The 14811-nt window shown below is 32.8% G+C and overlaps 1 protein-coding gene across 2 annotated transcripts; it reads left to right on the forward strand.

The window, feature by feature from the left end:
• Window positions 1-3488: 3488 nt before the first annotated feature.
• LOC132717345 (uncharacterized) lies at window positions 3489-14240 on the forward strand. Of its 2 annotated transcripts, none has more exons than XM_060700784.1 (2): window positions 3489-3879; window positions 9424-14240. In XM_060700784.1, exons 1-2 carry the CDS (start codon window positions 3693-3695, stop codon window positions 11304-11306), a joined length of 2070 nt encoding a protein of 689 aa, XP_060556767.1. In that variant the 5' UTR covers window positions 3489-3692; the 3' UTR covers window positions 11307-14240. The 2 variants fall into 2 exon arrangements, with proteins under 2 accessions (XP_060556767.1, XP_060556769.1); XM_060700786.1 differs by lacking the exon at window positions 3489-3879 and adding an exon at window positions 5230-5345.
• Window positions 14241-14811: the final 571 nt, after the last annotated feature.

A 14811-nucleotide genomic window follows, 5' to 3' on the forward strand; every position in this document is an offset into this window, starting at 1 on the left:
GATTTGATAAAATGTAGTTATTTTTACAGTTGTTCTTTGATATAATTAAAATATGTTAGAATTAAAATAAGAAGAAATATCCGAGGATTAAATGTGAAATATTATAAGTACATGTAGTTATTTAATAAAATTGTCAATAAATAAGTGATTTAATATTGGCCCTGTTATTTGTCCTCGGGTGAGTCGTACATTGGCCCTCGGCCTTCGGCCTTGGGCCAATACGACTGCCCTTTTGATTTAATCATATTTTATTGCTTGAAACATGTACATGTAACATAGAGATTACATTAATACAAAACAGAATACAATAAATACGACTGCCCTCGGACAAATAACAGGGCCAATATCAAAACATATATAAAAGAACGAACCTTGTAAAGTATGTAAATACAGTTCAGTTTATTCAGCAAATCGGCATAATAATATGCCTTTGGCCAATTTAACATTTGCAAAGTGAAGAATATGGCCAAGACAACATAAACATATAAAACAGTACATAATACAGTGCTAGTACATAATAAATATACATATAACCTACACAAATTGTCACAAATATACAGTATAGTGAAGTGTATTTATATAATGCTAATTAAGAAGCAGCTTCTACATCGACAAATCTTTTCCTTATTTGAAATGCTTCATACAAATATTTGGCAGTTTTATATAACTTATTTTTACTCTTACAGGACATAATGTTTGAAAATGTTTGCCTACTAGGCCATGAACAATTACCTAAATATTTTGTTCTTATTTCAGAATATATATAGGGCACGTTAACAAAAAGTGATATTCCGATTCAACTAAATTTGTATTACAAGCTTTACAGATTCGTTCATTTCTATTATGCATACCTTGATATCTACCAACCTCAATTTCTAAACTATGAGAACTTAATCTAAAGCCTGTCATGCATTTTCTAAATTTATCTATATTAATACATTCCAAATATTTTTTTCAAACCAAAACATTGTTTTATACATTCTATAATATTCAAATTTGGACATGTCTTCTATACATTCATTCCATTTTTGTACATATTGATCTCGTAACTCTGCTTTAAAAATAGGTGCAAAGTTGTAATTGACCCAGGAAGTTAAATAAATATAACTACATCCTAAATCATCTACTAATGTTTTAATCTTAGAATGCCCATGAATTTATTGTTATTTGTGTTACATTGTTCAATATATAATTTATACATTGGTGAATTTGATTATTCATTATTTTTAGCCAGTATTGTAATGATCTCTCTTTACTAATAACAGAGAGAGGGTACCTTCCTAGCTCGCCAAAAACCGCAGCATTTGGAGTTTGTTGTTTCACACCTAAAACAATTTTACAAAATTTGAATATGAAGTTTTATCTACTCCTTTAAAATCATAAATTCCCCATACATCAGAGCAATACAAAATTATTGGTACAACCATAGAATCAAAAAAGCTAGTTTAGTTTTATATCTAAGTTCACTCTATAAAACAATTGTAATAGTGAATTATAAGCCTTGAAGAGCTTGATCTGATAAAGTTTTTTAACAGAAGTTTCAATTACCTGTATAAGTAAAATTTACACCAAAGATAAGTAAAATTATCAAACAACTTCTACAATTTCATCATTTATTGTCCAAACATAATTACACGGTGTTTTCTTTTCTCAAAAATACAAATTTTTGTCTTTTTAAAACTTAATCTTAAGACCCATTTTGTAGAATAATTTTGAACCATGTTTAGTTGTGCTTGAAGACTATCAGGACTAGTGGTAAAAAGAGCTATATATCATCAGCAAAAAGTAACATGTACATTACTCCACATATCTAAATCTTTTTCAGTTAACAGGTTAAAATCAAGACTTTCATTTTATATCATTTAATGAACAAAATAAAAAAGTAATGGGGAGAGTGGTTCCCCTTGCTTTAAGCCCACAGTGACGTCAAAAAATTCTGATAGTTTCATGTTTCGGGACAATCTAACACATGATTTAACATTCGTATATATTGACCTAATAATATTAATCATTTTACAACTTATACCCGTTTTTAAAAGTTTAACCCATAATGCATCCCGAATCACAGTATCAAAAGCTTTTTCATAATCGATAAAAGCACAATATATTAGACTTATTAGATAAAACCTTTTGAATAATCGAATGTAAAATGAATATACAATCAGTTGTCGAAATGCTTATCTCTAAAACCAAATTGTGATCCATTAAATACATCACATTGTTCACACCATTTATTCAACCTATTTCTTAACAGCAATGAAAAGATTTTACCAATTACGTTTACAAGTGTTATTCCCCTATAATTTGACGGATTACTAGTACCCCCCCCCCCCCCCTTTTTATGTATTGGTATTATAATACCCTTACACCTCGACTCCGGGTATAAGCCGGAGTCAAATATTTTATTAAATATAATAACAAGATATGGCACAATAAAGTTGTTAGAGTCAATGAAAAAATCCGCAACATTATTATTTATATCACAACTTTTATACCTATTCAGTGAAGAAATAGTTTTTGATATTTCTTCAGCTGTAAAAGGGCTGTCTAACAATTCAATATTTATTTCGTTACTTTGATCAGAATTTATATTTTCAGGCATAAACTCACAATGAGCTGTATTTGAAATATTTTTAAAATGTTCTAAAAAGTCCAAAGAACTCACATCATTAGAATTTACTTTATTATATTTATTGAACTTTTTTATATGTTTCCAAAACTTACGTGGACTGCTTTTACTCATATTACAGAGTTTAGACCTTTCTTTTAGATTTAAAGATCGCTTAGCATTCCTTTTCACTTTTGAATATTCTTTCCTACTGTTAAGAAAGTTAGTTTTATTGTTATCATCTTTATTTAAACCAAATGCTCTTTTCAGACGGACCGGGCTCAACATCAGTTCGATAGGCATGTCTTTTTCTGCGCTAGTCTTCAAATGTCTCGACGGAAGAATTAAAGAATATTAAATACCTGTATCAGACAAATATATAACGAGAAAATCACTGAATCCATAATGTTATGTGTATTTAATTTTCTCTAAAACGTTATGATTTTTTTTTCAATCCGACGTTTGTGTTTTGTTTTGATTTTTTTTATTTATTTTTTTTTTTTTTTTTTTTTTTTTTTTTTTTTTTTTGGGGGGGGGGGGGGTGCTTCCTTATTGAGTACGAAATAATAGAAAATGAAAATAATATATAGGTTATCAACGAGTAACTTGCACTTTTTCTGTACCGTAAGACCTGTTTGATGAAAGAAGGAAATGTTTACAAAGTTAGAAATTGGAAATTTAAACAAAAATAGTTCACATGGTTTAATAATCTATAAAAGGTCATGAAGTCTCCAAAGTGCGTTAGATAAGACAACGGTAATACACGAAAGGTCGCGCGACAATTCCTTTGTTTTAACTTGATAATAATGACCCTATTTTGTGCAGTTAATATGCCCTTTCTTTTATCGTGTCTCTAGTTCAAGATTAAGATAAGGCTATCAAAAAAGGGAGTCGGTCACTTCGAACAAACGCTATTTACGCATCTTACGTTGTTTTTATGATTCCTTTCTCCACTGTATAGCATTTAAAATCGCGAAAATGTTTTCTTTAAGTTGTTGTAGACAAATTTCGGATTTTACATACGGACTTCATGAAATGTTTTAGTAGGATTGTACTTGGTTGAGTTTGATTTCTAAATGTCAGAATGTCTACCTCGTGGAGCGCAGTTAAGAATATTCCCATGTATGAACTGTACAAGAACATTAACATTTCACCTAATCCTTTTATTATCAAGCCAAATGAAGATGATGACGAAGATGTTTATGATCAAAATGTGGACAGCGATGATGATAATGTTTTTAAGTTCCCGCCACCCAAAAATTACATCCAAGGTAAGTATATTACTTTGCTTTAAAATGTTTACTTGCAACTGGTACATGTAAAAAATGCAACTTTCAGCCTGTAGTGTACCCGTGAATAATGTATAATTATGTAATGTATTCCGGTGATTGATAATAAAAAAGCAACATGCAATAATGAGATGAAATTCACTTCAACATGTGCAAACTTGTAGCTTTATACACATATAATCTTTACAAAAAAGCCTTTAACTATAAATGGCTTATAGGTTAAAGTGAATTGGTCTACAATGGGCACATTTCCATAAGTGTTTGAAATATTGATAAAAAACAGATGTATCTCACACATACAAACAACATCCATGTGGTTTATTGTCGTGTATGATGCTAAATACTATCAACATAATTATTAATGGTATCACAAACCTTCCATTATAGACCAATTCACTTTAATGTTTAAAAGAAAACGGCAGATCTCCAGGAACAATCACTTCCATTTTGAAAGTACAGTTGCTCTAAAATAGTTGGTAGGCCTATAACTTTGATGAAAATATGCTTCAGTTTAGATAATGTTTTTTTGTTAAAAAATATTACTCTTGAAAAAAATATATTTATGATAGTATTGTTCTTCATTTTTTTTTTTAATGTTGATTACTCCCACTTATCTGGTCTTATCTTTAGATATAAATAGTGCCGTGTTAAGATATATCGATGCATATCTGACCTACATTCGTTTCAATGAGGTCTTATAGATAAAGAACGCACGTTTCGCGTAGGTGTTCAAGTTCACATAGGCCAGTACTGTGCTCGAACTCACCTACGCAGTTCTACATAAACGAAGAAAAAAATCCATTTATACAAGTCCTTTTATAAATCTATGATTAAAATCATAAGTTACATTGATCTCGTATTAGTAATAATTATAATAATAACAATAATGAAATAATAATTATTGTTATGATGATGGTAATGCTAGCATATAAGGGAGATAACTATAGAATTTATTATGACCATACTAACCAGCATTCACGTCCCTTTAATTATATGTCATTGCATATGTCTATATACGTCTTTTTTTAAGACGTTATAAAGTATTAAACTACTTGTTTTTTATCTGAGTTATCTGTATATTTCAGCATTTAACATCAACTTTATTTATGTTGTTACAAGACAATTGCTTTGATGTCTACAGTACAGTCTGGGACATAATGTCCCAATAAAAAAATTTACTATAATTTTATAATCTATGCGTACTGCTGATTTGACCAAATTAACTATAAATAAAGTTATAATTCTATCCATTGGCTTGTAACATAGATACGCTTCTCCATTATATGTAAATAAAGAAAAATATTAATAAGCAAAATAATTTTTTTATGATCCTTCGAAAAGAATTCGTTTACTGAACATTTCTATTTTCAAATACAACCTTCTTCCCAAGATGGCGACTTGCATGTGAGGAATTTATCAGAGATTTGAAAGAAATAAGGAATTTCGAGGTAGTATTGATAATAAACAATGTATGAGTAAAGTTAAAATATGTAAGGCTTCAAGTTGTTTATGTATCGACCTTTCTTGAAGCAAAATGAAACCGGGTGCATGTGTTTATCAAAGGAGGGGTCGTCTCAAAATTATTTGTGACGATAATTTGTCAAAATTGAAGTTGTACAGCACTATTTGATATAGTGATAGTTTGTTGGAAATAGAAAACATGATTCTTTACATTTTAAATTCTCATCAATTCTTTTAAGAACGAAATGTTCTTTTGTTAGTTGTAGGTCTGAAAAAAGGCGCTTTCCAGATTTCAGACTAACAGACTAAAACAGCAAAGTGACAGAAGCCTCTAAGTAGTGTAGTTCTTAATCATGTATGCAAGCAAACATTCAAAGAAAAACTGATATTATTATAGTTATGAGTACTGGTCAGGGACCATCAACCAGACACTTAGTTCAAGTTAAAATCTTTTTCCATACTGCACAGATTTCATAATTTTAAAAATAGACAGTGCAGTGTTTTAAAATAATTGTAGCTTCTGAAATAGTTAGTATACTGTAAACATCAGTTTGGTATTGATATTATATAAGAGCTTTAAGTTGTGTTCACCATGGAGCTAATTTGGTACTATCAATGTAGGAGTCAGCAGTTAGGGGTCAGTTGGGTCAAGGACGGGAAACGGACAAAAGCCCTCCCGTCCAAAAATGACAGGGCGGACAAAAGCCCTCCCGTCCAAAAATGACAGGGCGGACAAAAGCCCTCCCGGAGAAAAATGACAAGGCTGACAAAAGCCCTCCCGTGAAAATGACTGGGCTGACAAAAGCCCTCCTGTGAAATTAACAAGGCGGACAAAATCCCTCACGTAACAAAATATATATGTATGCTACATACCTGTTTTTTTTAAATGCACTTAACATATTAAATTTAAAACATAAATATTTCTTGTTGTTTTCTATTGGTCTAAGTATATTTATGAGCTAGAGCCACCTTTCATCCAGAATATACCTTTCAGAAATATCTAACGAGGTAACATTTTCACACGAATGTCGATCGTTTAAACAAAGTCACTTTTAAAAGTAATTGACTCATTACAAGGCACATTATAGATGTCTTGGACTTTTAATTTTAGTTAATTTAAACTTCTTTTCATCATTTATTTCTCTATCAATCTTAATTTCACATATGAGTAATCCTTCATTTTTACGTGAATAAATATGCACTTACAGATTTTAGCACTTATTATTCAGATGCCTGTCAGGAATGTGCTCAAGCTCATACAAACACGCTTATGCCAATGGAAAACAAAAATATTCATGATTACAATTTTAATATGTTGAGTGCATTGAAATGAAAGTACAAACTATTCAATGTACATATATGTATTTGCTGCGGGAGGGCTTTTGTCCGCCCTGTCATTTTCACGGGAGGGCTTTTGTCCGCCCAGTCATTTTTACGGGAGGGCTTTTGTCTGCCCTGTCTGTTTTTACAGGAGGGCTTTTGTCCGCCCTGTCAATTTCACGGGAGGGCTTCTGTCCGCCTTGTCATTTTTGGACGGGAGGGCTTTTGTCCGGGAGGGCTTTTGTCCTACACTCGTCAAGGACACCAGTGCTAAAAATAGATTTTTACGCTCTTGCACATACAGCCTTTATTAATTGACTGACTTTCATATTTGGTATTGTTTGGCAATATTGACCTGAGACATTTGAATATTCAATGACCTTTGCCAGTAATTATATCTGAAACTATACAGACTTTAATATATGATTCAACGGTAAATGTATCAGCGTATCACTTGACTTACTAGCCTCAGTGACAATGTGTAGCACTTAAAGTGTTAACCCTTTCCCCCATGAGAATATTGTGAAAAATGGCTGTTTTCACTGAAAATCCTCCTGTTACAAGTTCAAACTGGTATGAAAGTATGAAAAATGCTTCAATACTAATCAAACTTGGCACAAATGTTGACTGGACCACGTTACATTATGATCAACCTGGGGTCATTTTTAGCCTCTCACAAGTCCAAAATTTTCTTGGCGATGAGGGGGACTCCGCCCCCCCCCCTTCAAACCCCCCCAACAGAAGGGGCACATCCCCCTTCTGGCAACCCCCTGATGTATCTTTTGGATGGGGGCGGCACGGAAAAAGTGCTCATTTTTTTCAGCAACATTTCTCAAACGAAAACATGTGTTTGGGGCCCAAATAGGACATTTTTTCACTATTTGAGGACTAAAAAAGGGGGGGGGGGGTCGAAAATGCGTTGTTTCGCGTATATATGAGGTAAAGGGTTAACAAAAAATAATGAAAAATTTTAGAATCACCTAAAAACTAGTTTTTCCATGTTAACATGTGGTCTTTCACCTAATTTTGGTGAAAAATTGTTGTTTTGTAACATTTATAATTTTTTTTATTAACCCTTTCCCCCATGAGCATATTGTGAAAAATGGCCGTTTTCACTGAATATCCTCCTGTTACAAGTTCAAACTGCTATGAAACTATGAAAAATGCTTCAATACTAATCAAACTTGGCACAAATATTGACTGGACCATTGCCTTTGTAACGACATGCTCAGTCTTAAATTTCCTGTTACCATGGCAATGAGGGGACATCTCAAAATTGCCAAAAATCACTATTTTGCCTCGATTTTCTCCATCAAAATTTATTTCAAAGTGCTGCAACTTCTCAAGGGATTGAGATAGAGTCAAAGGCTTTTCAGCGTTGGTTACACGTTACATTATGATCGACCTGGGGTCATTTTTAGCCTCTCACAAGTCCAAATTTTTCTTGGCGATGAGGGGGACTCCGCCCCCCTTCAAACCCCCCTAACAGAAGGGGCACATCCCCCTTCTGGCAACCCCCTGATGTATCTTTTGGATGGGGGGCGGCGGCGCCAAAAAAGTGCTCATATTTTTTCAGCAACATTTCTCAAACGAAAACATGTGTTTGGGGCCCAAATAGGACATTTTTTCACTATTTGAGGCCTAAAAAAGGGGGGTTGAAAGTGCGTTGTTTCGCGTATATATGAGGTAAAGGGTTAAATTGAAGGTTGTAGGTTTGAATCATATGGATTTCTTTCTTTTTAAATTTTCATAAATATTTTTTCAATTATTATTACTTTGCTGTAGACAGTTGATAGTGGGGGTTGCTATAGACACATTTCTTGTTTACCAATGTTAAATATTTAGAATGGGAATATATCAGGTGGCCCTTTAAGTTTGAGCTCACTGGTTTCAAGGTCAAGGTTTTGCATTTGTATATGTTTGATAAATTATTATTGGTAAGTTGAAAATGTTTTTCAACTTCATCAAATAGCATTTACATGGGAACTTATATTTTTCTCAAAAACAAAAGGTCACAACTCTATCAAGTTTAACTGTTATTTTTTTATAACTGTGTTTACGATTATTTTTGGCATTTTTTTCTGTCCATAACGGAGTGAATGGGTAAACCTTTTTTCGGAAAATTTGTTACTGACAAGAATATGGGCCAGAAGCATTTGTGTTTACCCAAAATTTTCTTGTTTTTGATGCAAGTTATAACTGCATAACTGACTTGCCTCTTACTGATGAGTGCTGTGGGTTTGAATCATATTAGGGAATTAAGCTTTCCTGTTTAGTCAGTTAGCTTTCAGAAGGTTGGTGGTTCTATTCAGGTGTCTGCTCATTCTTGAAATAATGCATAAAGGGTCACCTGGGGTTCTTGCTCCACATGTAAAGCTTAAAAGGCACCATATGGTTTATACGTTGTCGGTGTGACTTACATGTATTTACTTACAAACAATGATTATTATCGGTATCCTCATGCATTGATAAAATGTCTTTAGTGTCTAAATTTAAGTCACTTCTCCCTAAATTTTCAGTTCAAGTTTAGGTATTCCCTGAAAGTCTGGCTAGTGCCTAGATCATCTAACTACATGTACATCATGTAGCATTGTTTTTTTTCCCAATTGTGAAATTAGAAATTAAAGATTTTAATTCATATTATGCTCCAGTTTTTTCTTACAGGCACTGAAATAGAGGAGATCTGTCTATTTATCATATTATGTATAAACAATTTACTTAATAAAGTCTTTCTTTTATTTCCAGGAGGAACATATTCTCCAGCATACCCGGGACTTCCTTCTTACACTGACTTGCCTCCTCTACCATTTGGTTCGCCAATTTTTCACTTTGACGAAAAAATGGCAGATGACCCATCACACAAGGCTATGTTGTACTTCTTGGAGATCTTGATGAACTCCGGAGTTCCACTTACCATCAGCCAGTTGGCAGGGAGGTTTGGAAGTAAAAGTTTCACACCTGAAATGAGACAATCTTGTGGTGGAAATGAAGCTGGATTGAGAAAATTCTTGTTGAAATTTCCTTCTTTGTTCTGTGTGAATGGGAATTTAGTCAGTCTGAATGATGGTACAGCTAATCTTGGGAAGAATTTTCGTGAAAGTAGTCCGGCATCAACAACGTCGGATGTCTCTGTTGAGACAGAGGCAGTACAGTATTTTCGTAATAAGATGATCCGCAAAGGTGAAAAATGGCTACCAGTGTTAAGTCTTGCCGGCCATCTTTCTCAAGCCTCGCCGGAAATAAGGGAATGTGTCGGCCCTCAGAACCAATTCAAAGAGTGGCTTGAACGGCACCCCCTTATATTTGATATGAGAGGGGATTTAGTGGCGTTGAAGGACAACATCAACTACAGCGCCGTAAATCCTGCAGGAGAATCGTTAGAGCTGGATAATGTTCATTTTAATTCAAATCCTCGTTACTCTGCTGGTGATTTTAATCCAAGATTTTCAGGCAGTGATCAGCTTCCTCGTACACCAAAGGCCAAGCGACGCCCTAAGTCAATAGAAATACCACCAAATTCTCCAAAACCATCCATACCTCGAACCCCTTCATTTACCTCACAAAGTCAGCCTCTTACGCCAACTCCATTAAGTGCCAAAGCTGGGCCTGCAACAATGACAGCAAATGAGTACAAAGCTGTTATGTTCTTGAAAGGAATCATTGAGAAGAAAGGTGACATGAAGTTGAATGGATTGACAGGACATTTTAGCCAGGCTCCTGAAAGTTTGCGTAACACAATTGGATGGAGTAAGCCTGAACTTGAGAAGTTTGTGAGGAGTCATGCTAACATCTTTGTCATTTCTGAAGATGAGACAGTGTCTGTTATTAAGAATGCAAGATTGAATGTGATAATCACAGGCAGTAGACCATCCGCTAATGCTGCAAAATCTGGTAAAACAGGTAAAGGCAGAGTTTATCATGTGGCTAAATTGTGGGGTATCGTTGATCTTGGTAAACATGAACATGTTTTCATTGACCGTACTATTTTTGGAAAACATATTGACGATCTAAATAAACTATTGACTGTTGGAGAAATGGTATGTTTTGAGTCAATACCAGCTCCTAAAGGTAGTCGTGCCCGTTGGCGAGCAACTAAAGTCTGGAAGGAACATGAATCAATTGAAGACCTTATCGATCGTGTAACAAGTCGACTTAGTGTATCGTTTGATTCACTCCGAGAACCAATGACACCAACAACTCCTCTTCCCATTTCTGATGCTAATATTGATGAGGAAATCAGAAGAATGATACCGGAGTTGAACGATTCTGGGGTCATTCAGTCACCTGTAAATGTTGGTGGTATCAAGTATTCGTTTTCAGACGCTGCCCCCAGCGGAGCGGGTGTTGTTCCAGTTTGGAATTTCCGGCATCAAGAATTGTCAGCAATGAGGGATATAGACGACCTTGACCTTAGTGATGATTCAGATTCACCAAATCTCACAATGGTTGCAGAAAAATACTATATGAATAGATCAGTACTTGGCGATTGTCCAAAGAAAGAAGTTTCAGAAATAAAAAGGGAAAATGGTGTAGAAGATGAGAACAAGAAAAAATCTTTCACAATAGGCTGCCAGACGATTGTTACTGGGGAGGTTTTAGCAACCCAGCTCTTCCACGAGGATTTTTAAACTTTGAACATTGTTTTAACAAGGAAAAGAGGTATTAATACTGGTTAAACATTTTTTTAAACATTGGGAGGTTCCTTCATAATTTTGTTCATTTGGTTAATTATTTGAACCTTTTCTTTCTAAGGTAAGTCATTTTACGTAAGTGTAATTAGTGTTTCCATATTTTTGTTTTTCAAGCAGGATTCGAAGTTGTAATATATTTTTAACACTTTTGCATGTATTTTTTTGTTGCGCCTAACCAGGATAACTTAATATTAATGGTCAAAGTCATATAGAGAACTTGGGCATTTTTTGTGATTTAAAGATGCATGACATTGTATCACCTGTGCATGAATCATAGTGGGTTTTTTTAAATCGTTTTTTTATTTCATTTTGTGTAAAGCAATATCTAAAGGATGTAAATTGTAATATTTCGTAGTAAGTAATTCAAATGGAATTTATATGCTCCCATTTCTTCATTATTTGTTTTCTAGAAACTGATGCTTTTTAAAATTGGCTATCAATTGATCACCATGAAGGATTTAATTTTCAAAGCATTGCATGATTTAAATGTTATACAAAACAACAAGAGAGGTCATATTTTGTAAATTTTGCTCAGAAGTACATTTCGTTTGGATTTTGTATATTTTATCTATTAGAATTACCCATGTAGCCAGATATGTAACCAATCATTGTGCTGGGTTTTGTATTATACATGAATATCACATACCCCTTAAAGCTACTGTCCCACACATGGTGCAGGTTTCAACTTTTTTTTGAAAATGCAAAAATCAAATTGCACTAAAGGTTTAAACATTTACATGAAATCAAAATAATTAGAAATGTTCCATGATCCCAGAAATACCAGATTATTATAAAAAAAAGATTTTGCACCTTTTTTATCCTTCTTTAACTTGAAACAAATCATTTATCAATTTAATGTGTGTGGATTAGTACCTTTAACTGTTTTAATAGTCTGTGTTTTGTATAAAACTCACTTTCCATGACTTTGTTTTTTTGTTTTGAAATATGTAAACTCCAGTTTCTTATGATTTATCTCTCTCTTTCTCTCTCTCTCCCTCTATCTGTGATTCTGTTTTGTTCCCATAAATTTAACTGTATAATTGTATGTTTCACAATATATCTTTTTTATGTTCACTGTTATCAAAGAAATGTAGTGCGAAGCAATTAATTTTGAAATTAGATTTATAAACATTTACAAACATTCTTTGTAGATAGTTTTTAATGAATATCAATATGATTATGATCTACTATTGAAAGCTAATCATGTTATATTGAAATAACATTTTTTTCCAGCATTTCTGTTTTTTAATAGTTTTAAAAGGCCAAGTTGAATAATGTTTTGGTTTATATGGTTTGAATGTTAAATAAGTAGTTATAATTTGCCTATGACACCAGCCTACATCTAGGGTCAGGTTAAATGTATGCATATTCCTGCATTTTGACTGGATGTCAATCAAATTTTTAACCTTCGATACATCAAACCCCTTGAAATGAAAATGGACGGTTCCCAATCCAAGGTAACGCTAGTCCATATTATAAATTAGTATAGCATCATTGCATGGGATAATTAGTGTTTGATACACTGTTAATAATATTTTAATTTTTGCACAAAGTTTGTGTTTCAAAAAAAACCAAAAACATTAAACGTTATTTTGCTTGGCCTTTTGACTGATGATTTTTTTTTTATTTTTTTTTTCAATTTATTTTCATTTATGAAGTGTAGCATTATATAGAGAAAACAATTCTTGCCTCAGACATTTAAGACATTTAAGTATTGTTTATTTATTTATTAATTATTGTTAACAAATTTTTTTATACATATAATTATGTACCTTTCGAAAAAAAAACCTTTCGACTTTCGATAATACCTTTCGACTCTAATTTCGAACATGATATCAACTGTAAATTGCTGGAAATATAAAAAATGTGATTTAAAATATTTTTTTGTAATAATACATCCAGTGATTAGTTATTTAACGTTTTAGGTTTTTCATTTCCCCCTTTTATTAAGGGGATATCAAAATGCACTTGCCCATCAATCAGGTTGTCCTGTTGTAGACTGATGAAATAGCGTAATGTTGCAGGATTTTTGGAACACGACCCATACCGATGGAATTGGGAATTTCAGCAGTGTTTTGTTAAGAATTGGGGAAAAATGCAGTACTGAAATTTTTCATATTGAATGCAAAAATTACTGTCTATGATGGCATCTTCAAAGGTTTAAGCACTATTACAGTGAAGAAGCCCTTATTTGCAAAGATTTGAGAATTTTTATTCAATATTTTTATTTTGTAACTTTCAATTGGGAATTTTTTCCTGTGAATTGGGAAAAAGATATACTTTTTTCAATTGGGAATATGACCCAGTAACGGCTATAAAATAAGCCAAAAAAATCCCTGACAGTCTCTACTATTCAACAGAATAAGAAGACACATTTACTGAAGTTTGTTTTACAAAAGTGTAAATCTTAAGCATTGAAATTACTGATAAACATGTTGATAAAGGTAAAACCAGAAGGAATTTACAGCGTTGCTTAGATAGGTTTATATTTTATTAATGCTTTAAAACTTGAAACATTCTGCCAATTTCATGAAATTTCTCTTATGTTTTGCTTTAATTAATTGGTTTTGGCTCAAATTTAGATATTTTTGTGGAGCATTCATTAGTAGATTCTAATGTATAATTATGGAAGTTGAAGAAATTTAGAATTGATGCTCAATAATGACAATAAAATTTCGTTAAAATTAATCCTTATTATAGATACAAGCATTAAGGAATTTGATGGATAATTTTTCAATAAATCCTACAGTATATTAAAAGGTATTATCACTGGATTAAGGTTTTCAGATTTTAGGAATGACTTAATCCACGCAAAAGTCTGTATTTTGTTAAATCAGTTATAATCAAATTAGACGGCCTTCATGGACTTGTGGTTACAAGAAGTGCTACCAAATCACTTTGTACTTCTCAAGGTTATTTTAATATCCCACTGAATCACTAAGTCTTGCCACTCACCAAATCCCACAAGGGATTCTGTCATGCGAGGAAGTTGTTCCCCTGGCTTGGTTGTTTTACAGTTACACAGGTGCCCACTCATACTTGCTTGAAATATGCACTTAGGGGCACATTAGAGCTGAAATTCACCGTATGGCCATAATAGATGCCAAATTAAGATACCTTTACATTTTTACCATACCTTAAAAATCCAAAGCAAACTATTAATAACAGGTTCTACATGTATATAAGTACAATGTTAAAGTAGGTAAGGTTATTATCCGTATTTACATAAAATGATCTTCCAGTGTATTCAATATTTTCTTTTCTTTTCCTTGTTTTAAAAGATTTCCAGCAATTTGTACTTGATATCATATTTAGCACAAACTAACTGTCTTTCATAAAACCAGGGTTGAAATTACATTAGATGTATTCAGACCTGACGAAATCTCTTGCTAGTTTCTGGTATGGCAAATTTTGGAATAGCAATATTATGATTAATATTAAT

Source organism: Ruditapes philippinarum, unplaced genomic scaffold (genome assembly GCF_026571515.1).
Source record: "Ruditapes philippinarum isolate M1 unplaced genomic scaffold, ASM2657151v2 ctg349_1_1_1_1, whole genome shotgun sequence".
NCBI lineage: Eukaryota > Metazoa > Mollusca > Bivalvia > Venerida > Veneridae > Ruditapes > Ruditapes philippinarum.